At 45.4% G+C, this 24,854-nt stretch overlaps 1 protein-coding gene across 1 annotated transcript in view; it reads right to left on the reverse strand.

Annotated features, from left to right (window-relative positions):
• The window catches only part of LOC142296517 (CD109 antigen-like), a 265,735-nt gene that overhangs the window by 103,647 nt on the left and 137,234 nt on the right, over window positions 1-24,854 (reverse strand). Inside the window, exons 12-16 of the mRNA XM_075340205.1 lie at window positions 12,133-12,291; window positions 6,872-6,967; window positions 6,638-6,700; window positions 3,250-3,435; window positions 3,035-3,163 (exon numbers count right to left, since the gene is read on the reverse strand). Of these exons, the coding sequence (XP_075196320.1) occupies window positions 3,035-3,163; window positions 3,250-3,435; window positions 6,638-6,700; window positions 6,872-6,967; window positions 12,133-12,291 (633 nt within the window). The remainder of the gene's footprint in view (window positions 1-3,034; window positions 3,164-3,249; window positions 3,436-6,637; window positions 6,701-6,871; window positions 6,968-12,132; window positions 12,292-24,854) is intronic.

Below are 24,854 nucleotides of genomic sequence, written 5' to 3' on the forward strand. Positions count from 1 at the left end.
TTAACCCCTTAACGACCGCGGGCAGTAAAATTACGTCCTAAATGACATAATCTTACTGCCCGCGGTCCTCCGGCGGCAGCATGCCGCGATCGGCACACATCTCAGCTGATTTTCACAGCTGAGATGTGTGCCTGCTAGGCACGAGCAGAATCGTTATCTGCTCGTGCCGATTAACCCCTTATATGGCGCTGTCAATACATGACAGCGCCATTATAAGCGCGATTGCGGTAAGCATTTACTTACCACCCGAAACCGGAAGTCACGTGACGCGATCACGTGACTCCCGATAGTTGTCATGGTAGCACAGGGTCATGTGATGACTCCTGTACTACACATGACTTGGTTTCACTTTCGCTGTGCCCGGGGCACAGCAAAAGAGAAAGACAGCGTATCTGCTGTTTACAGCCTTGTGGCTGTGATCAGCAGATACTGCAGAGCGATCGGAATGTTGATCGCAATAGCCCCCTAGGGGGACTAGTAAAATAAAAAAAAAAAAGTTAAAAAATAAGTTTTAAAAAATTAAAAAAAAACAAAAAAACCTAAAAGTTCAAATCACCCCCCATTCGCCCCATTGAAAATTAAAGGGTTAAAAAAATAAAAAATATACACACATTTGGTATCGCCGCGTTCAGAAACGCCCGATCTATCAAAATATAAAATCAATTAATCTGATCAGTAAACGGCGTAGCGGCAAAAAAATTCCAAACGCCAAAACGACGTTTTTTTGTCGCCACAACTTTTGCGCAAAATGCAATAAGAGGCGATCAAAACGTAGCATCTGCGCAAAAATGGTACCGTTAAAAACGTCAGCTCGAGACGCAAAAAATAAGCCATCATTGAGCCTAAGATCCCGAAAAATGAGAACGCTACGGGTCACGGAATATGGCGTAAAACGTGCGCCACTTTTTTCGGACAAACTTCCGATTTTTTTTTAACCCCTTATATAAAAGTAAACCTATACATGTTTGGTGTCTACGAACTCGCACTGACCTGAGGCATCACACCCACACATCAGTTTTACCATATAGTGAACACAGTGAATAAAATATCTCAAAAACCATAGTGCTATCGCACTTTTTTTGCTATTTTTCAGCATTTGGAATTTTTTTGCCATTTTCTAGTACACAATATGGTAAAACTGATGGTTTCATTTAAAAGTACAGCTCGTTCCGCAAAAAATGAGCCCTCACATGACCATATTGACTGAAAAATAAAAAAGTTACGTCTCTCAGAAAAAGAATGGCGAAAAAAAAAAACGGAAAGCGAAAAATCGGCCGGTCGTGAAAGGGTTAAAAGAGGTATAAGTGTTCATGAAAAAAATATAGTTCTACCTCTGTACAAGTCACTAGTGCGACCGCACTTAGAATACTGTGTACAATTCTGGTCACCGATATATAAGAAGGACATAGCTGAACTGGAGAGGGTGCAGAGAAGAGCCACCAAGATTATTAGAGGAATGGGTGGGCTGCAATACCAAGACAGGTTATTAAACTTGGGGTTATTTAGTTTGGAAAAACGAAGGCTTAGGGGGGATCTAATCACAATGTATAAATATATGAGGGGACAGTACAGAGACCTTTCCAAAGATCTTTTTACACCTAGGCCTGCGACTGGAACACGGGGGCATCCGCTACGTCTTGAGGAAAGAAGGTTTAATCATAATCACAGACGAGGATTCTTTACTGTACGAGCAGTGAGACTATGGAACTCTCTGCCGCATGATGTTGTAATGAGTGATTCACTACTAACATTTAAGCAGAGCCTGGATGCCTTTCTTGAAAAATTTAATATTACCAGTTATGTATATTAGATTTTATGACAGGGTATTGATCCAGGGAACTAGTCTGATTGCCGAATGTGGAGTCAGGAAGGAAATTTTTGCCCCATTGGAACTTGTTTGCCACATTGGGGTTTTTTTGCCTTCCTCTGGATCAACATGTTAGGCTACGGGTTGAACTAGATGGACTTAGAGTCTTCCTTCAACCTTAAAAATTATGATACTATGATACTATGATACAAATATGACTGCCCACTCCTGGCGCAGGCATTGGAGAATCCTGACAGTGTTCACTGACGATTCTCGTGTGTAAAGTCACATAAAGTGACTGCACTCTTTTATCTCAAGGCTGGATAACCCATTAAGTATTATTATTATTATTATTATTTATTATTATTATAGCGCCATTAAGTATCTAAAAAGGGTTGAAAGAAAGGTATATATGTTGTTCTGACATTTCTGACAACAACGTTTAACTACATAATCATATGCTATATGCATAATTTGCTTTTTTATGCTTTATGGTATATGGAAGTAAGTTGGAATATGAGAAATATTTACACCAAGTAAGTGGCCTCATTAGTGACATGAAATGAAATAAATTTAGTTGTATCACAAGGCAATGGTTCAGTTTGGAGCAAATGTGGATTTGTAATTAATCACTTCAATCATCTGTCCATTCTTTTGTGACACTGCCAAATACTATATTGCCTGAAAAGTAAGTCTGATTCTAAATAGTATCTAGCTTGATGTAAGTGATAGTTATAAAGATATGATATGGAGATGGAGGAGGAGAGAGAGCACAGAAATGTGGGGGCTTTTTATTATATGTGATGGTTGATCAAAAAGGTTTTTAATGCTTATTGATTAATATAAGTGTATTGTGGAAATTCCCCTAGCTAAATGTGTTACTATAATGTCCCAATGTGTACATAAAAACAGACTTTAATGACTTTCACCATATTTATTATATACTTTAGTCACTTTTCATGCGTTGTCACTGAGGGGGCATGGTGTCTCTAAAGAGGGATGGGGTTAAACAGAGGGGGGCATGTCCTAAAAGGTTAAAAGGTAAGCCAACTAAAAGGTGATATAAATTTAGAGAGTCTAAAGATTCATCAGATTTATCAATCAGCATGAACCACTATGGTAAACTGGCGCATTTTAAGAATATAAGCATTGCCTTAACACGTGCATAGAAAGCTGCAAAGTTTTACTATTTGTGCTTTTAGTGTATAGTATGTCATGTATACTCACTCTGGTAACATTTAGGTTATTGCTGTCGGCCACTTGTAAACACACTAAAGACCGAGTCTCTTTCACACTGATTGATAAGGACACACTTTCTAATGGGTTTGCTCTGTTTTTACTCCATGATAAAGTCACCTAAGAAAAAACAATACAATATATCATTCTGACAAGATGGAACATAAAAGAATAATTAAGCAATGTAAAGGAAATAAATACTGTACCTTGTTTCCTAATTCGCTTTTGACAGGAAACACTTGAGAGACATTTTGCACAATATCACCAAAGCTACTATTAATCTTCAGATAATACACTACGAGCTGAGCAGTGGGAGTCCACGATTGGTCAGGAGTCAGACTAAATGTGGTTTTGTTCTTTCCTGCAGACACAATCATCCCATTCGCCACAACCTAAGAAAAAAATATTTGTATTATCGGTGTAATTAAAATGTTTAACACATAGAATTCACAGGACAACAACGGCTCTAGACTTGAATTAAGTAATCAATTACTGTGCTTGAAAACCTCAGCTAAGCTCTATGTTATCAGGGCATGGATTAGAGGTACATAAAATAACAACCCTTTATAATTTTGTATAGTATTAATGTACATTTACACTGTGCAATTATTAGGAATGTGTGATCTTAAGAACTCTCATTTATAATAATTGTGGAGTCTAAACAGGCTGCCAATCACCATATAAACGAGCAAAACACTGGTTTGTCAGGTTAAATGATCTTTTGGTTTGCCTAATAGATCATGGTTCCAGCACTGTTGAGAACAATGGCAGCTTAGGGCCGTTTCACACATCCGGCTTTTACTTCCGGGTCACATGCTCCGATCCCATGACAGCATGTGACCGGAGCTTGTCGCACCGCCATTGTACTGTATCACACTGTACTGGAGTGCGCCGAATCTGGCAATCCGGCAAAAAGCCGGATGTGTGAAATGGCCCTTATACACACACTGAACTATTTCTGATTCAGAGCACATCTGAAGTCAGTATAAATAGGTTATTAAAAAATACACCAATGGGTAAATATTTACTAATGGGCAGTTATTTAATGCTGCAAACTATATAATGCAAATGCTCAGGAGCAAAACTAAAAGACAGTATATTTAAATGTTAATTTTATCATTAGTGGTAATAATACTTATGTGAACTAACAATACATTTTTTTTCAGTCAGTCCTCTTAAATTTTTCATTTTCTTTTTCATTTGTAATTTGTATGGCATCATTTTCATGTATTCATTTTTTTCCAGATAGCTAAATGTATTTTTCATTGTTCATAGTATCCCTACAGCAGTAATGCTTTACCTATTTTTCATGTTTATATTTTTATAGTAGTTAGTGTGCAGCTTATTATAATTATTATAGTCATGTATTTTTAGGTTAGCACCTAATTCACACACATACGTGTTCCAGTCAGTCTTTTTTCTGATTAGCATGTAGTTTCTTCTGACTGAGAACCCAGAACCCCGCCTTATTACCAGACTCTATTCATGATCCTATATAGCCAGGAGCCTGTCTGCCCATACTTGCAGATTTTTAATAGCACATGGAGGCAGTAAGGTTAGGTTCCCGAAAAATTAGAGATTACCTTGTCGTTGGTTTCGGGCTCATTTGCATTGGTCAATACATTTAATAAACATCTCTACTACTTTCAAATATTCATAGCAGTTTTGCAATACCATTTTCATATATTCATTTTTTCCACATAGCTAAATGTATTTTTCATTGTTCATAGTATCCCTATAGCAGTGATGCTTTGCCATTTTTCATGTTTATATTTTTATAGTGGTTAGCTTGCAGCTTATTATCTGTATTATATTTAAAATTTACAAAACCACATATAGTTTGCTATGTTACTGAATTGCAGTATTGCTATAAAAATCGGATGCTATACCTTTGAGTTTTCATTTCCTGACAGCCATGTAAAGGGAGGGGCAGCTGAGCTGCCAGCACTATTAGAGGAGAGTTGATAGAAGTATTTGTACTGTGGCGCAGTTAAAGTTAGCTGTGCTGCCACTCCCCAACATGGACTGCCATGAGGTGAAAGCTCAAAGTTGTCAGTAATGAACCTCAAGTCTACTGTTCTCACATCAACCTGTCCTCGCTCTGGATTGAGATCAGCTTGTCTGTCATTACAATTCGCACAAGAATACCCTGTTTGAAGCCATGGTTGGGGCATGTGCTTTGTTTTTCCCCTGAGTGTTGTTGCCTGTTTATGATTGGTCAATATCCTACAGAAGGAAGAAGTGCACTCCCCCACTGAAAACTATGTGATAACACCCACTTGGACTTAAAGATTTTGCCCAGTCTAAAACAACGTGTCTGCAGTCACTCTATGTGTCTGCAAACTTATGAATCCTCACATTGCAAGCACTGCGCACTGTGAGGATTCTCCGGTGTCAGCACTAGGAACGACAGGCATATCACTGCAAGTATGTGCCATGCATTCTCCCGGGCAGAACCTGACTAGACTGTTTCCAGTGCACTCAATGAAATGCAAGTGTATTGTGCGAGACCAAAAGCAGTCTAGTTGGATACTGGCCAGGAGTATGTATATCGCACACTTGTAATCACGTGCACTGGCACTGACACTGTAGAATCTTTACAGTACACATTGTGTGTGCTGAGAGGATTCATAAGTCTGCAGTGACATAGAGTGATTGCAGATTTATTGTTTTAAACCGGACAACCCCTGTGTCGGATGTGACTCACACATTCAAGTCTATGGGTGCACAAAAAAGTCAGATTTTATTTGAAGAAACAGAATAGCATCTGATTTGCAATTCTGTAACATAGCAAACTGTATGTGGGCTTGTAAATGTTTAATACCTGCTGTTGTATAAAAACGGATGACATTGGTAAATGTGAAAGAAAATCGTCTGGGTTTTTGGGTGAAATCACCATTATTTTTTGCTAATTGTTCATTTGATAATAATCACTCCTTAATTACAGGCTCATTTACCCATTGCTTTGCACAAATTATTTCCCTTGTATTTGCCTGTTCAGCAAGAGTGGCTATAGACATAAGAAAACAGAGAAAGAAAATCAGTAGTCCACAAGTAAAATGTTAACTGTTGAAGGGGTGTAGCTAAAATTCAAATGTAAATGTTATCATAAGATAGAAGATAATTCATTGAATTTTTACCATACAACACTCCTATTATTGGGGACGCTGAGTGTCCTAGTGGTTGAACACCCATGATTACTAAACTATCCCCTATCTCATAGATACCCCTTTAAGAATGCAATAATTTTATTTTGCTGAATCCTTTTTTTTTTTCAATTTGCAAATTGGCTGAAAGCATATATCTATCCAAAAGGAGAAGGTGTGGAGTGGCAAGGGGGGTTTGGAATCCCTAGAAAGCAACCTTTGGGCCACTTACAATAAAACAAAAAAATAAATATATGTATATATATATATATATATATATATATGTAAATAAATAGCTAAATATATATATATACAGAGAGAGAGAGAAATTTGATGTTTCTTGCTGATTGTAATTTTTTTTTCCCCTTCAATGGGTACATTCAATAGACGCAATAATATACTATATGATGAGCCATTGGGCTGATGAAACACCTTAAATAATACACACCATATAATAAATATCCTGTACTTTTGGGCTGGTTTCAACTTGTACATTAAATGGTGTTCCAACCTACATGATAAAAACAAAAATGTTAACAAGGTCTTGAGAAAAGATAGGCACTCTGAATGCATCTTCACAAAATAAGTACAGCATAGGCCCTTTAATTTTATCTCCTCAGTCCATAAACAAATAATTTAGGAAACCAATGGATAATTCATTTCTGTAGAAAAATCTCCCTACCGTTAAAACTGTTTCGGATATTAGTGGCCGGATGGAAGGAGACATCCAATAGAATGCGTCAAAATAAAAGAACTCCGTGGTGTTTTGGTAAGAAACCTATATCAAAATATTACATATTAATTATTAAGATTTGCTGTTATTACTTTTTGCATAAATTAAAGAAACAAGTCAAATAGAAAATGGAAAAATGTAATAAAGATAATGTAGAGGTATGGGTCTACATAGTAATTTCAGATATCTTTCCTTCAACGAATGTACTTTACCGATTTTAGATGAAGGATGTAAAAAAATGTCCTAAATTGAGTTTCCATGTATACCTTTAGATGCCTGCTGTGTCACACAACCAAAATCTGTTGATGACTGCTGTATAATCTTTTAAATGCTGCTGACAGTCACTGACTAAACCCTTGGATATCAGGGAAGCTTGCTGAAAGCTCCTAAAGCTGGCTTACTTCTCATGGGAAGACTAGCCAGTTCCTGGGCTTCAAAGGAGAATATCATTTTCTCTAAACAGTATACTTTAATAAAGTGGTAATTCATTATATGGAACAAGTGATTAAACGATCGAAAGTTCTACTAAGAAGATGAAAAAATAAAGTAAAAAAAAATATATATCCTGTATGTAAAAAAAATAAAAATGTCAAAATTTGAATTATTCTGTTCTTTCCTCATAAAAAATAATAAATAACTCACAACGTCTGGTGTATGAAAACATAATGGTTAACTAACTTGTATGGCAATCAACATAAAGAGAAAAGAAAAGAAAAACACTAGAAATGCATTTTTTTAGCCACTACACTTTCTTACAAATATGAAATTAGAAGCCATCAAAATGTTGTATGCATCGCAAATTGGTATCAATATAAATCTCCTTAAAAGTCTCAAAAATAAAAGTAAAAAAAAAATTTGAACTACACTGTTCTTTCCTCATAAAAAATACATAAATGAAAATCAACATTTCAAATATATTAAAACATAAAGACTAATTAATCTGTATGGTAATCGCCATATAAAAAAAACACAGAAATGCGTATTCTTCAGTCACTATACCTCCCTAATAGTGATGGGCAAACCCCCCGATGTTTGGTGTTCGGGAGACTCCGTTTTGTAAAGTTCACGGTCGGGTTCTGATATAACGCAAACTTGCGTCCGAACACCGAACTTGGACTTTACAGTTATGTAATGGGGCGGGGGGGGCTGTAAAATAAAATCTCGCGATGCGTCCTGCAGCCTCTGTCTCCCGTCGCTTCTCCTTCCGAGTCCAATCATCGCTGTGCTGCCCGGTAACCAAAGGACCTTCCGTGACGTCATAGTATGTGACCAGTCATGTGGGAATGTTGTATTATATCATTGGCTACAGACTGGTCACATGGCTATGACGTCATGCTAAGTCCTGTCAGTGCATCTCGCCGGTACGCAGTGCTTGCCCAAGCATCTCAGTACTCGGTATACTCAGCGAGTGTCCTGTACCGGCAAGATGCTCGGGCACATGGTCGGCTCCCCATCCCTGCATGCATGTCGGCGCTCTTTACAGAGTCAGCCCACATGCAGGGATTGACTGCCACAACCGGTGATGAATAACGGCATCGGGAATCAGGTGATCGGAGATCACCGTTGCTACAGTAACCTGCCCATCAGATTACTATGGCAACGGTGGCAGCGGTGACGTCAACACTGACCAACCCGCAGCTTCTGCTTACTCATTGAGGGATTAGACTGCACGGGGAGCAGAAGTGTTCTTCCTCCCATCCCGTGCTGTCTGATATAGCAGAGCTGCATGGGTTGAAGAAGACAGAAGACCAGGATAATAGAGGGGTGAGAGGGAGTAATAAACATGGAGTTCCTGAGTGTGTCTGTGTATTTATTTCTAATAAAGGATTTTTTCTCTGTGTGGTATCTTTTTTTAAAACCTTTATTGGAGATTCTTAATGACCAGGTCAAACTTGCCTGACAATAAGAATCTCTGGCTTAATACTAGCTAGTAAAACAAAGCTGGTATTAACCCCTTATTACCCAGCGTGTGACCCGGCATCGGGCCCACTAGAAGAGTTGGATACCGCACCAGAAGATGGCGCTTCTATGAAAGCGCCATTTTCTGGGGCAGCTGCGGACTGCAATTTGCAGTGTAGGGGCCCAGAAAGCTTGCGGCAACCTGTGCTGTGGATTCCAACCCCCAGCTGCCTAGATGTACCTGGCTGGACACAAAAATTGGGCAAAGCCCATGTCGTTTTTTTTTAATTATTTCATGAAATTCATGAAATAATTAAAAAAAGGGCTTCCCTATATTTTTGGTTCCCAGCTGGGTACAAATAGGCAGCTGGGGGTTGGGGGCAGCCCGTACCAGTCTGCTGTACCTGGCTAGCATACAAAAATATGGAAAAGCCCACGTCAATTTTTTTTTGTTTTTTTGGCAAAAAACTTTAAAAAAAAAAAAGGATTCCCTGGATTTTCCATTCCCAGTGAAGGTAACACCAAACAGTGGGGATTAGCAGCCAGTAGCTGCTTGAATTACCCTTAGCTAGCAATAGAAAATACAGCAGGAGCCCACGCATAATTTTAAATTTATTATTTAAATAACTAAAAAAAAATGGGCTTCCCTGTATTTTGATTGCCTGACATCATAGTACTGTAAAAATAAATAAATCATAAAAAAAATAACGTCGCACTCCGCGGTATTTTTGATTCTGTGCGCAGATAAAGCAGACGGCTAGGGGCTGCCACCCCCATGTGCCTGATTTACCTTGGCTGGCAATCAAAATACAGGGAAGCCTTTTAATTTTTTTTATTTAAAAAAATAATTAAAAAAAAAATGCGTGGGCTCCCGCCGTATTTTGATCGCCAGTCAGGTAAAGCCAACCAGCTGGAGGCTGGAGGGTTAATACCAGCTTTGTATTCTCAGATGGTACTAAGCCAGAAATTCATTGTGTCACACCAAATTAGACATGGCCACCAAGAAATTCTAGGAAACAGTAAAAAAAAAAACACAACACAAGGAATTTTTTTTTTACTAGAAATAAAACAAAAAAAAAACATTTAGAGACTCTATCTTTATTTTTTCAAAAATCCTTAGTCCAACGTAATCCACTGGGGCAGCAATGTCAACTCTACTTCAGCACTGTGCACAGACAGTCTATACACAGTGAGAAGCAAAGCGCAATATCAACTCTTCTTCATCACTGTGCACAGACAGTGTCTATACAGAGTGAGAAGCAAAGCGCAATGTCAACTCTGCTATATCACTGTGCACAGACAGTGTCTTTACACAGTGAGAAGCAAAGCGCAATGTCAACTCTGCTTCATCACTGTGCACAGACACAGTCTATACACAGTGAGAAGCAAAGCGCAATGTCAAATTTGTTTCATCACTGCACAGACAGTGTCTATACACAGTGAGAAGCAAAGCGCAATGTCAATTCTGCTTCATCACTGTGCACAAACAGTGTTTATACATAGTGAGAAGCACAGAGAGCCATGTCAGGTGTCCTACATCGCTCTGGACAGAGCGATGAAGCAAAGGCTGACAGTGAAGGGATGATTGCACTTGCGTCTCGCATTGTATCACCCCTCTCGCAAGACAGTAGCACCTCAGCTGCATTGAAATACATGCAGCTGACCCATTGCCATCGGGAAATTGTGCATCGTGATGGCGCACCAGGACCTTTGATGACGTCATACTCCCGTGTTCAGTCCGTAGCCAATGAGGTAATACAACATTCACACGTGACTGGTCATATGGGTATGACGTCACTGTCAGGGCAGGTTCTTTTAGCCAGAGGTGCTTACCGGGGGGAACAGCAATTATCAGACGGATGCAGAAGTGCTGGGAGACAGAGTCTGCAGGATGCATCGCGGGACCTGTAAGTATGATCATAGTTTTTTAATAATGTGCTTTTTTTAACAGCCTCTGGACACAAACTGTAACACGAACATCTCAGAAAGCTCGTGTTCGGGGTCGTGTGCACAAACACCATGTGTTCGGTATGGACCCCGAACTTTACAGTTCGGGTTCACCCATCCCTACTCCCTAAGTCTATTTGCCCACATGGTGTCTTTTTTTGCATTTTTTTTATTCATTTTTCCCTGCTTATTTTAATCAATAAAAGCAAGGAAAAAGCATCCCAGCAAAGTCTATGAGAATCGTGACTTGCTGCTTCTTTTTTCTTGCAGATTTTGTTGCAGAAAATAGAAGCAGCATGTCAATTGTTTCTGCGTTTATTTCCTGCATTTCTATAATACCCTGCAGTGCTTTATCACTAGAAGGGATTATAGTGCATACAGCATGGTGTGTGAGGCTCTCCATAGCTCAGTAACCAGGGCTGGTCATGGTGACGACCCAGGGTTACTATGCCAGCGATCGGGTCCCTGTGATCGTATTACAGGGACCCAATCGCTAGGGAGAGGTAAGAGATACCTCTCCCCGCCTTCTGAATGCTTTGATCTCAGCATTCAGGGGGTTAGACTGCCTGGAATGGTGCGGGCACTGCTCCAAGCAGAGAGATCTGGGTCCTGGCTGTAACATCGGCCAGAGATCTAGCGGCAATCGTGGAGGTACAGCACCTGATCCCCCATGATCGCCATGACTAAAAAAAAAGCACAAAAAGAAGCAGGAACCATAAGTAAAAAAACGCACAAACACAATAACAAATGAACGTGTTTTTTCAGCTGCCTTTTTCCTGCCAAAACATGCTTTTTTGTGTGCAGACTAAAAAAGCAACGTGGGCACGTGGCCTAAAAAGTGCAAAAAGAAGCCATCAAAATGTTTAAATATTCCAGCTAAAAAAAGTTTGCCAAAACCCTCATTGTACTGAACTGGAAAATTGTGTTGGCACATCGTTTTTACAGCAAAATGAACATTGTGAAAATAAAACCAAAAAACAATGACTGCAATGCATTTTTCCCATCAATTGCACTTTTTTTTCGCATTTTTCAGTAAATTCAATAGTGATATTCAAGTTTAATAGTGATATTCAAAATGATAAGTTCTGCAAAAAACAAGCCTTCATATGGCTATATCGATTTGAAAATTAAAAGTTATGGCTTTTGGAAGAAGGGGAGAAAAAAATAAAAGCACAAAAAACAAAAAGTGGCTGCATCAGGAGGGGTTAAGGCTTTGCCTGGTGCTGTGGTAAAGCCACATTGAAATAAATTAGGCTGGCACATGTCATAGACAAGAGTGGCATTGTTTCTAGTAGGAAGTGATCATGTGTTATTGTCAAATCAATACAATCCATTTAAGTTCTATAATGTTTCTTTTTACTTACACCAACATTTACATATTGTACCGACTGAAGAACAGGAAATTCTATGTCAATAATGGCATTTTCTGGAATGGTGTAATTTTTCTGTGTGAAATTTTGAGTATATCCTGAAGATGGACTTTCTGTAGCAGGAACAACGCTAACATCTGAAGTGAGTACCATCTGTGGGAAAAAAAAGAAAACAAAAATTATAAGATATGTAAAATGTTTCAGTTTAGAAATGAATATGCTTCAGATACTAATAAATTGCTTACATCTCCTTAAATGGAACCTTTTTGTTACTACATTCTGTTTGTGCATATGTGCCGCCCCTGTGCCAGCAGCCGCCGCTACTCGGGCCCGGACCTTCTGGGGGGAGGCTCGAGGGTCTCCGGACCCGGGGGTCTCGCAGACACGCCGAATAAAAGGGAGACGTAGATGTACGAGCTAGGCCGTATTAAGTTCGTGACGCCACCCACAGTGTGTGGTGAAGTGGGACACCACCGCTGCTGTGATGGGGCACCCGGAGGAGATGTAGTTGCAGCTGGATGTTAACCCCTCCGTGGGTAAGGATGCTTGCCCCGGGGCCCAGTGTCTTGGTGCAGGGTATAGCGATGGCAAGGGACGCGCCCGGACGTTCAGGGGGATGTTTGGTTACTCACAGTAAAAGAATCACACGAGTCTTTTAGTAAATCAAGGTGCTGGTGGCCGGCCGCCGTGGCCGGTTGTATTCGGGTCCCCCACCCAGGCTGGTGGTCATTGTCCTTTTCCTCTGCACTTGTTTTGTGTAAGGTGGACTGCCTGGTCTGGAACTCAGGAGTCCGCTCCCGGCTGGATGTGGCCTGGGGAGCCATGCCCGCAGACGCTGGCCCGTGGGATCTATGGCCTTCTATCCCTATCAGTGGGCTGTTGTCTTCTATGAGAGACTTTAGGTGGGACAGGACCTATAATCCTGCCCTCAATCGGTTAATTAGCTAGGCCACTGGTTTTGGTCCTGGCTTCAGGGTCCGAGTATCCCCTCTGTGCTACAGTTTCCAAGTCGATTCCCCGTGTCGGTACCGGCGGGCTACACTCCTGTCCCGGTCCACCTCGGTTCTGCCGAGCCGTCTTCCCATTTCCTGCTGATGGAGACCACCGTCTGCCTCCTAGCCAAGGGACCAGGGCTCCAACCCTGGCACCATTCAACTTGAACCTCCTCTGCTGGAGCTACACCTAGCTACAGCCCACACTCCTCTCAACTTGAACTTCTAAACTCAACTGTTTGTTTTCCCGCCCAGGGCTGTCTAGACCCCGGGGTGGGCGTGTCCAACCACCTGGTCCCGCCCACGGGTATGCCTATCTTTCCCTAAGGGGGGGTGACTAGGGTTTCAGGTTGGCTGTGTATTACCTGTATGAGGGAAGGTGTTATGCAGGGGCCTATCTGTGACTACCTGGTTTTGCCAGGGCGTTACATTCCCCCTTGGTTTAATACAGACCGTCCGCGGGTTGTCCAACCACCAACATTTATTGAACAGGAACTGAAAAAGATGAAAAGGGGTAAAACACCAGTACAAGTATACTAACATATTTACATCAAAGTATATTTGGTTTCTTCCCTTACGGGAGGCACTTTTCTTAAACGTTGCACATTTAAAACCGGGATGGGACGGACCAGGTCCTTCTCACCTCACCCACCCAAAACAACCTAACCCTGATGCCACCTCTAAAACACAGGTTGGCACCCCTTGCCCAAGTCCAGGTTAAGTCCAGGTGTTGCCCGTATGGGCCGGGTAAAAAGTTCCTTACCCGGCAGTCCGTTTTCAAGGGCCCCACGTCCAGGGGACCTCTGCCCTGGAGGGTAGTCACCGGTTTTGGTGGTGACTGGGCCTTGGCCGACTCTACCGCAGGCCCTTCCTCCAACCAGCCTCTCCAGAGACTGCTGCAGGGTGAGAAGGTTGGTCAAGGACTTTTTACAAGACCAACAGGGACTTCAAACTTGGGTAGCCTGGGAACCGCTACCTTAACATTTTACTCAGGGGAAGATGGCGGAGAGGGGTGGGTGTGCTGCTGGGCATCCATCTTCATCCACCTCTTTACATCAAGGGCAAACCAACCCCTCTCTCTGCAATGCCGGGTGTATGACACCAGCTCTCCGGGCTCCAGGTCTCGGTCTGGGTGGCCAACGGGCAGATGAGGAGACACATCCTTCCGGGAAACAAAAATCTCGGACTCAAGGCCTGGCTCAAAGATAAAACCCCAGCCTATCTGGGGGTTGAAATGCCGGACCTGGCCTTGGTGTGTCGGGCCCCACACCCTGAAGGTGGCGTTCCGGAGATGATCCTTCTCGCTGTAGGTCCGGGACAGGACCTCCGCTTTCCTTTTCTCCCGGGCTGCAATCTCTTTGCTCAGCTGGCGCCGCTGCCGCTCACAGTACGGAGCCTCTGCTGCCTGCTCCGTTTCAACCTGCGCAGGGGCTGAGCCCAGCCGGAGTCCCTCTGTGCCGGCTACGACTGGCATTACTGGAAATGGAGTGCCCCGCTGTGACATGGCCTGCTTGGCTGCCCCGCAGGTGCATCCCCGCTGCGCCTCAGCCGAGGCCGGGAGCTTGGGAGCAGTCAGCGTCTCTGGCGGTGCTGGCTTCCAGTTGGGAACTGCCTCCGCTGCGGCCGGGCGGACTGCCGGGGCCGTCGTCATTGCGGGCACTGTCTTCTCTGGGCCCGGGATCAATGTCATCTGGGTTGCGACCTGGCTCGGGACCGGACGGTACATCTGCTGGGACGCGGTCTGGCGTGCAGCTGGTACGGGAGCGGTGGAGTTCTTGCGGCTTGAGGGTTCCAGTGACGGGTCCTCGCAGTCAGACAGGACGGGTACCGCTGCCAATGCTGGTGGCAGCGGACCGAGCGGGGAGTCGGCAACAGGTGGGGGCGGTTAGGGAGGCAGCATGGCGGATGGAGGCAGACCGGGCCCCTCGGCCTGGTAGGCTGGTCCCGGGGGGACATAGGGGCGTGGGTTGCTTACCCGCTCCTCCGAGGATGGCGCCACTTCACTGGCCCGAACGACTGCAGCTAGCTCCGCCATCTCGGCCATCCATTGTCTTAACAGCACGTTGACCTGAGCTTGTATCCGGTGGCACATTAGCGCTGTCTGGGCTTCCACCCAGTCGGCTGTTCCGGGCACAAATTTCTCCATAACGGGCTTGCCAGATTTTTTGGCCATCTTCCTCTGTCGGGATCCAGGAACAATAGGGTGGCAGAGTCCTGGCATCTCTGCCCTTTATTTGCACGGGTCACATGCTGCAGACTCTTCGCCCGCCCCCCTTGGTCTTTTCCCAGCACTCTTCTTTTTGGCTAGTTAGTTTCGTTTTACAACCTCAGGGTTTACCTTCCGGCCGTGTTCCCAGGGGGCGGGGCTTCAGCTTCGCGCCCTTTACTTGGGGAAGAAGATGCTGGGCTGCACTTTTCGAGCCTAAAAATGGCAGCAAAAATGACGACTTCTGAAAATTTTTCAACGGATCACCGCTGACTGTCCAATTCAAGGCGCACTTCCACCAGGTAGGTGAATGGGTAAGTATCCTGTTCATGACGCCAAGTTTCGGGGTGTGCCACCCCCATGCCCGATGCTTGGGCCCGGACCTTCTGGGGGGTGGCTCGAGGGTCTCCGGACCCGGGGGTCTCGCGGACACGCCGAATAAAAGGGGGACGTAGATGTACGGGCTAGGCTGTATTAAGTTCGTGATGCCACCCACGGTGTGTGGTGAAGTGGGACACCACCGCTGCTGTGATGGGGCACCTGGGGGACATGTAGTGGCAGCTGGATGTTAACCCCTCCGTGGGTAGGGATGCTTGCCCCGGGGCCCAGTGTCTTGGTGCAGGGTATAGCGATGGCAAGGGCCGGCGCGCCCGAACGTGCAGGGGGATGTCTGGTTACTCACAGTAAAAGAATCACACGAGTCTTTTGGTAAATCAAGGTGCTGGTGGCCGGCCGCCGTGGCCGGTTGTATTCGGGTCCCCCACCCAGGCTGGTGGTCATTGTCCTTTTCCTCTGCACTTGTTTTGTGTAAGGTGGACTGCCTGGTCTGGAACTCAGGAGTCTGCTCCCGGCTGGATGTGGCCTCGGGAGCCGTGCCCGCAGACGCTGGCCCGTGGGATCTATGGGCCCTGGCGGTGGCCTTCTATCCCTATTTGTGGGCTGTTGTCTTCTATGAGAGACTTTAGGTGGGACAGGACCTATAATCCTGCCCTCAATCGGTTAATTAGCTAGGCCGCTGGTTTTGGTCCTGGCTTTAGGGTCTGAGTACCCCCTCTGTGCTATGGTTTCCGGATCGGTTCCCCGTGTCGGTACCAGCGGGCTACAACCCTATCCCGGTCCACCTCGTTTCTGACGAGCCATCTTCCCGTCTCCTGCTAACGGAGACCACCGTCTGCCTCCTAGCCAAGGCACCAGGGCTCCAACCCTGGCACCGTTCAACTTGAACCTACTCTGCTAGAGCTACACCTAGCTCCAGCCCACACTCCTCTCAACTTGAACTTCTAAACTCAACTGTTTGTTTTCCCGCCCCGGGTTGTCTAGACCCCGGGGTGGGCGTGTCCAAGTGCCTGGTCCCGCCCACGGGTATGCCTATCTTTCCCTAAGGGGGGGGTGACTAGGGTTTCAGGTTGGCTGTGTGTTACCTGTGTGATAGAAGGTGTTATGCGGGGGCCTATCTGTGACTATCTGGTTTTGCCAGGGCGTCACACATACATCATCTGGTTTGGCACCATTGGTACGTTTTTTCTTTTTTTGATACAGTTTTATGTGTTTGAAATGCCCGCGCCGGGGCCTGCAGGGATGGCACGGTCACCGGGCTGGTGGTATTTGGGGTCAGTCTGTGAGTGTCACCCCAGCGGGTTTCAATAAAAGGAAAGTCCCAAAGTCAGTCCGGTGTTACAAGGGGGGTGGAAGGAGGGTAACGGGGTTCCTGGGGAGCTTGCCATCGCTCACGGCGGCCACTGAGGTCTCGGCCTCCTCTGCCACCACTCTCCCCAGGAAACAGTATGGGATGGGAACGGGGGATGCAAGCAGCGCCACCCGTGGTGTGCGGCCAGGTGTTCAGCTGCCACTGCACAGTCTCTCTCCGGGGCAGATGTTATAAGCAGCCAGATGGAATCGCTCCCCACGGGTGGAGCGGGGGAGCCCCGGGAGGTTAATGAGAACCAGGGCAACAGTCCTCAGGGACACCAGGGGCACGGGGCGGTAGCATTACTCACACCAGTCACGGAGTGCGGTTCCAGTTTTTCTTTATTAAAAGTCCGTTCCACATCGCACCCCGGTGCTGGTCCTCGCCGCCTGTAGCCTCTGGTCGGGCCCGGGCAGGTAGGAGGAAGGGGTCCGGTGAGGTGATCTGGGGGTCCCTCTCGGTGCGTTAATGCTATCCCCGTGGCATGGAGCATCTTGGGGACCCGCCACCATTCTGTCTCTCTCTTGCCCGGTAGCGTACAACACCAACCACCACCGGGTACAACACTCTCCACAAAGATCCCCAGTCCTCAGCTCCATTCCCTTCCTCAGATGTTATTAGCCCTGGTCTCGTGGCATCTCCTCAGCAGGGAGCTCTCAGCCTCAGGTCTGTGCTCCTTCACTGCCTGTCTCGTTCTGATAAACTTTCTGTGTATTCTGCACTGTACTCACTCCTATTCAGGCCCCCCTCCCCTTGGGTTGTCATGGAAACCTGCCCTGTGCAGCCACCTGCTAATTAAGGAGACAGGATGAGTCATGAGGCTCAAAACTACATGCTGCAAAAGCTATTAACTCCTTCCTGCCAGTGTGATGTGAGTGTGTATGGACTTAGCAATCCAAATATAGATGGGGTACAATCTCAGCATATAAAATAACCTTTATTCCTAAACTTGTAGGAGCAACAAAATTCACTCCAAGACACACAAGTTAGGTACTGAAAGCCATCACTATGAGAGGTGAGTAAACACACCCTGGTAATGTCGGTTAGCCCAAATAGGCAGGGCGCCCAGAGGGGTCGCATATAGTGATGGCCAATAGAATAACAAACACATGAATAAAAACTAAACAAACATAAAGGGAAAATAGTGTTGTTTGTAGGCAAAGGACAGTGGTCCAATTGGCAGAAAAAACACAACATACAAAATAATACCTAAAAAAACAATCAAAGTACAATGCACTCCATTTGCTGACAGTGGTCAGTCATACAGATATACGTAATGTAATCAATTTTAGGCATTAAAAAAGGAATGGTCTCACCCAATCCCTTTTGATGGAGGGACACGCAGTCTCTAGATCCTGAGTAGTGGATATGTCCGCCATGTACTGGCCCTACCACCTACCAGATATAAAATAACAAAAGACTGCTGCCCCAGACTTCCGTCCTGACAAGGACGGACCACAACTAGGTCTCAAGCTGGACCCCTATGCTGACCCTGATGACATCCCGGCGTCCCGACGCGTTTCGTCACTAAGACTCCTCAGGGGACATGATAGTCTTCAGTCAGGTCCTTGCTGCCAGCCCTCACCAAACCATAGTGTCAAAGGTTCTGGCGTGGTCGAGAATGGGGTCATTTAAACCTGTGAGTGATGTCATTGCTCCAATCAGAAGCTACATTCCACCTGATGCTTAATTAATCAAAATCAAGTGGATATCCTCATATGGGTATGGATTAAACCTGTGCAAAACACACCCCTAACCGGGTGTATAACTGCAGCAGGTGCAGAATCAGGAGTCCTCCCCACATCCCCTCCAATCATATGTTTACTTACATCCTGCCAGGGAGGCACATCGCATGTGCGCCGGCATCATGGGGGAGGGGGACCTCCTCACAGAACAGGTGTTACATTCACATCAGGCCCGGGACGCACATCCAGTATGCACCAGCATCAGAGGGGAGGAACTTCCTCTCTGCTCGGATGCGAGTCCACTTCCGGCCGGGGACGCACATCCCGTGTGCGCCAGTAACAGGGCGGGACTTCCTCTCTCTCCTCGGATGATGATGCACATCCGGCCGGGGACGCACATCTCGTGTGCGCCCTTCTCAGGGGGGAGGGACTTCCTGTGGGCCGTGATCACATGATCGGGAGATTCCCGCATCACTTCCGGTCCCCGATGTCAATCATTACACCACACGGAGCAGCTCCCACATGCATAGATAGTAGGGGAGGTACTCCCATTGTAAATGAACACGTCATCGGCGGTGGGCGTCAAGGCTACACCACGTATTCCACCCACTCCGAAGCCCAGTATGGAGATAAGAGGACCGCCCCCTCTCCATGGGGATACGGTCCAATCGACGTATATATGCCATACCATGCATAGCCTTCCACCCCCATGAACATCAACAATAAGGGGCAGAATATTGCACAGGGGCATATAGCCAATAGGGCCTCATCGAAAAAATCACCATACCTCATGTGGGCGTGTTCTGTGAGGAGGTCCCCCTCCCCCATGATGCCGGCGCACATGCGATGTGCCTCCCTGGCAGGATGTAAGTAAACATATGATTGGAGGGGATGTGGGGAGGACTCCTGATTCTGCACCTGCTGCAGTTATACACCCGGTTAGGGGTGTGTTTTGCACAGGTTTAATCCATACCCATATGAGGATATCCACTTGATTTTGATTAATTAAGCATCAGGTGGAATGTAGCTTCTGATTGGAGCAATGACATCACTCACAGGTTTAAATGACCCCATTCTCGACCACGCCAGAACCTTTGACACTATGGTTTGGTGAGGGCTGGCAGCAAGGACCTGACTGAAGACTATCATGTCCCCTGAGGAGTCTTAGTGACGAAACGCGTCGGGACGCCGGGATGTCATCAGGGTCAGCATAGGGGTCCAGCTTGAGACCTAGTTGTGGTCCGTCCTTGTCAGGACGGAAGTCTGGGGCAGCAGTCTTTTGTTATTTTATATCTGGTAGGTGGTAGGGCCAGTACATGGCGGACATATCCACTACTCAGGATCTAGAGACTGCGTGTCCCTCCATCAAAAGGGATTGGGTGAGACCATTCCTTTTTTAATGCCTAAAATTGATTACATTACGTATATCTGTATGACTGACCACTGTCAGCAAATGGAGTGCATTGTACTTTGTTTTTTTATGTATTATTTTGTATGTTGTGTTTTTTCTGCCAATTGGACCACTGTCCTTTGCCTACAAACAACACTATTTTCCTTTATGTTTGTTTAGTTTTTATTCATGTGTTTGTTATTCTATTGGCCATCACTATATGCGACCCCTCTGGGCGCCTGCCTATTTGGGCTAACCGACATTACCAGGGTGTTTACTCACCTCTCATAGTGATGGCTTTCAGTACCTAACTTGTGTGTCTTGGAGTGAATTTTGTTGCTCCTACAAGTTTAGGAATAAAGGTTATTTTATATGCTGAGATTGTACCCCATCTATATTTGGATTGCTATTTTACTACATGGTGATGGCAGGGTTTCTCTCCACTGGTCTAAATACTGAGGAATGGTTGGCTGAGGCCAGAAACGTCTTTTCTGATAAAGAGTTCACACAGAAAAAATATGTACCATCTTATGGGGCGGCCTTTAATGAATTAACTCAGGTATACAGGGACCAGATTGCCTCTTGGTGGGAAGTCCAGTCCCTGGAGAGTTACATTAAGGCTGGAATAGTCCCAAGGGGACTGAGAATTCATCTATCATTTGGGCCACGGTATAAGAGTGCTTCCTTTGTGGCCAATTGGGAGAGAGAGGCCACTAATAGCTCCCTGAGATTGATGCAGATTATGCTGGAGGAGGAGAGGGCCACTCTCTCACAGCTGAACGCCAAACTTAGGGAATCTATTGAAGTCACTAAGAAATATTCTGGTGAGCCGGACTTTACCAGTAAAGAAAAGAAATTACAGGATAGTTTGGAAAGGTTCCAGTACCATCTTAAGGAACGAAAACACAAACAGTATAATAGGGATATTCTGGACTTTAAAGACAACCGAGTGTATCAGGTCCTTAATAATCAACCAGGCCCAGATATCCCTCACACAGTGCCATCTTCTACGGACACTGAAACCTCCGATACTGAAAACTTCAGGAAGTCCAGGAAAAACAAAAACAAGGGCAGAGGGAGAGGCAGGGGTGGCTTTAAACCTGGGGAAAGGGTGGACTTCACCTCCCCCACCCAATCCTTTGAGCCCCATTTTCTGAGGAACCGGCAGTTCCACAGAGGGAAATGACACCAAATATAGAGATCATCAATTTGTCCCATAAGATACTCAGCCCAATAGAAATTGGTTTATTGAAAAAGGGATTATCATTTGTGCCAACCTCCAATTTTGATCACTTCGAATCCATTAAAGACCTCAGTCTGTTTCTTAGGAAACTAAGGTGGAGGAAGCACTTTCTCAGGCAGGATGCCAGGGTCTGTCAAGATCTTGACATCCCATCTGATTTGCTTCCAGATGTAAGGCTCCTGAGTAGTTTGGAGGAAGTAGACCCTAACTTGAGGGGTCTTGGCCCCTTTACAAATCTTAAAAACAAGAGTTCAAAGATGCCGCCTACCGCTGGGGATTTATCGGCAATTGATATATTTGAGCGGCTAGTGACGGATGAGCTTAAGAGTCTTTCAGTGACAGGCTCTTACTCCAGGTACAATCTTGATAGCTTGGAGATTGAGGCTTTGAAAAATTTGGAGAGTGACGACCACATTGTCATCAAACCCTCAGACAAGGGTGGCAATGTGGTCGTCATGGACAGGGACAAATATGTTGATCTCTGTTTGGGGTTACTGAGTGACAAGGATACGTATGAGATTCTACCAGGGAATCCCACTAGGACCTATATGGAAGAGCTGAGAGGGATTTTGGATGAGGGTCTGTCGGTAGGAGTTATTGACAGAACGGAATACGAATTCTTGCTCCAAAAAAATCCTGTGGTGGCTACCTTCTACTGTCTCCCCAAAATCCACAAGGGATTGAATCCCCTGAGAGGGAGACCGATTGTCTCGGGGATTAACAGTCTCACACAGAATTGTGGAATATATCTTGATAAAATCTTGAGACCTTTCGTCCTGGCCCTGCAGTCTCATGTCCAGGATACACCTGACCTTCTACGTAAACTAGAGGGTATTAGTGTTCGACCTTGTGCTACTCTCGCCAGCATTGATGTCGAGGCTCTCTACTCCTCCATCCCACATGACAAAGGGATGGAGGCGGTGAGATACTTTCTCTCGACTAGGGGGACTCAGTATCAACAACATAATGATTTTGTGTTGAGACTCCTTGATTTTTGTTTGACCAAGAACGTCTTCCTTTTTGATGGCCGTTTCTACCACCAGCTCAGGGGCACCGCGATGGGGAGCCCTTGTGCCCCATCCTATGCCAACTTGCTCCTGGGCTGGTGGGAGGAGACTATGATCTTTACATCTGAAACGGAGGAAGTAACATCATATTTTGAGATCTGGGCCCGCTACATAGACGACATCCTGGTGGTCTGGAATGGCGCCAGGAAAGAGTTGTCTGACTATGTGGCGGGTCTGGATAGGAACACTGTTGGTCTAAGGTTTACATCAGCTTTTGAGGAGGGAGGCTCCCTCCCCTTTTTGGATGTTCTCATTCAGAAAGACCTGATGGGGAATTTGCAGACATGCACTTATTATAAACCAACAGCCTCTAATTCCCTTCTCCGTTGGGACAGTAGCCACCCACAACATCTAAAAAGGGGTATACCGAAGGGACAGTTTCTTCGTGTTAGAAGAAATTGTTCCAGAGACGGTGATTTCCACACACAGGCGAATGACCTGGGAGTTAAGTTCCAGGAGAGGGGATACCCAAATACAATCATTAAAAGAGCCTATAATGTGGCAAGGGAAAGGCCTAGAACTGAACTTCTGGTCCCTAAAAAAATGGAGGAGACTCAGTATGGCATAACCAGATTTATTACTACCTTTAACAACGGGGCGGATAATGTACGCCGGATATTAGGTAAACACTGGGCCATCCTGCAAATGGACAAGGATCTGTGTCCGATTCTCCCGACTAGACCACAAATTACATATAAGAGGGGTAAATCCCTCTCGGACCGGCTGGTCCATAGTCATTTTTCACGGTCAGTCGAGGAGAATTGGCTGACAAGAGGAGTTAAGGGATGTTTTAAGTGCTCAGGTTGTATTGCGTGCCCGGTGATACAAACCACCAAAACATTCAGAAGCAATGTAAACCTGAGAGAGTTTGTTATTCGGCACTTTATCAACTGCCGTACACAGGGGGTTGTTTACAAAATTGATTGCATCTGTGGTCTTGAATATATTGGTAAAACCATCCGTGAATTCAGACGGAGGATTGGCGAGCACCTTGGTGATGTTGAACATCGTAGGGACACGGCGGTGGCTAGACACGTCATTGAAAAACATGGCGGAGATGCCAGTGTCCTGAGGTTTACTGGAATTGACAAAGTCCTGAGACCAAAGAGAGGGGGGGATTGGGATAGATTCATCCTGCAAAGGGAGACAAAATGGATCTTCCAATTAGAAACCCTCTCCCCCAAAGGCCTAAATGAGCAGCTACTATTCAACAGCTTTATTTAGTTTCCTATGGAGAGTTTTTCGCTGCCACTTTAATCCTTTCACACCTTTATATATCTTTCGGGCAATTAGGGCAAGAAATCCATTCTTGCCTTCCCTATAATTCATCAATAAAAGTCACAAGTATTATGTATGCACCTGTCAATTCAGTTGCATGCATATGTGATAATATAACAGCACCTTGTGGATTTTAATTTCCTATTGGATTGGATTTAGTTTGTGTAACCTTTATGGTTAAGGTATTCAGGTGTCTGAGAAATCCCCTAAACACGCCCACATGAGGTATGGTGATTTTTTTCGATGAGGCCTATTGGCTATATGCCCCTGTGCAATATTCTGCCCCTTATTGTTGATGTTCATGGGGGTGGAAGGCTATGCATGGTATGGCATATATACGTCGATTGGACCGTATCCCCATGGAGAGGGGGCGGTCCTCTTATCTCCATACTGGGCTTCGGAGTGGGTGGGAATACGTGGTGTAGCCTTGACGCCCACCGCCGATGACGTGTTCATTTACAATGGGAGTACCTCCCCTACTATCTATGCATGTGGGAGCTGCTCCGTGTGGTGTAATGATTGACATCGGGGACCGGAAGTGATGCGGGAATCTCCCGATCATGTGATCACGGCCCACAGGAAGTCCCTCCCCCCTGAGAAGGGCGCACACGAGATGTGCGTCCCCGGCCGGATGTGCATCATCATCCGAGGAGAGAGGAAGTCCCGCCCTGTTACTGGCGCACACGGGATGTGCGTCCCCGGCCGGAAGTGGACTCGCATCCGAGCAGAGAGGAAGTTCCTCCCCTCTGATGCTGGTGCATACTGGATGTGCGTCCCGGGCCTGATGTGAATGTAACACCTGTTCTGTGAGGAGGTCCCCCTCCCCCATGATGCCGGCGCACATGCGATGTGCCTCCCTGGCAGGATGTAAGTAAACATATGATTGGAGGGGATGTGGGGAGGACTCCTGATTCTGCACCTGCTGCAGTTATACACCCGGTTAGGGGTGTGTTTTGCACAGGTTTAATCCATACCCATATGAGGATATCCACTTGATTTTGATTAATTAAGCATCAGGTGGAATGTAGCTTCTGATTGGAGCAATGACATCACTCACAGGTTTAAATGACCCCATTCTCGACCACGCCAGAACCTTTGACACTATGGTTTGGTGAGGGCTGGCAGCAAGGACCTGACTGAAGACTATCATGTCCCCTGAGGAGTCTTA

The sequence above is a fragment of the Anomaloglossus baeobatrachus genome, chromosome 3, assembly GCF_048569485.1.
Source record: "Anomaloglossus baeobatrachus isolate aAnoBae1 chromosome 3, aAnoBae1.hap1, whole genome shotgun sequence".
In the NCBI taxonomy this organism is placed as follows: Eukaryota; Metazoa; Chordata; class Amphibia; order Anura; family Aromobatidae; genus Anomaloglossus; species Anomaloglossus baeobatrachus.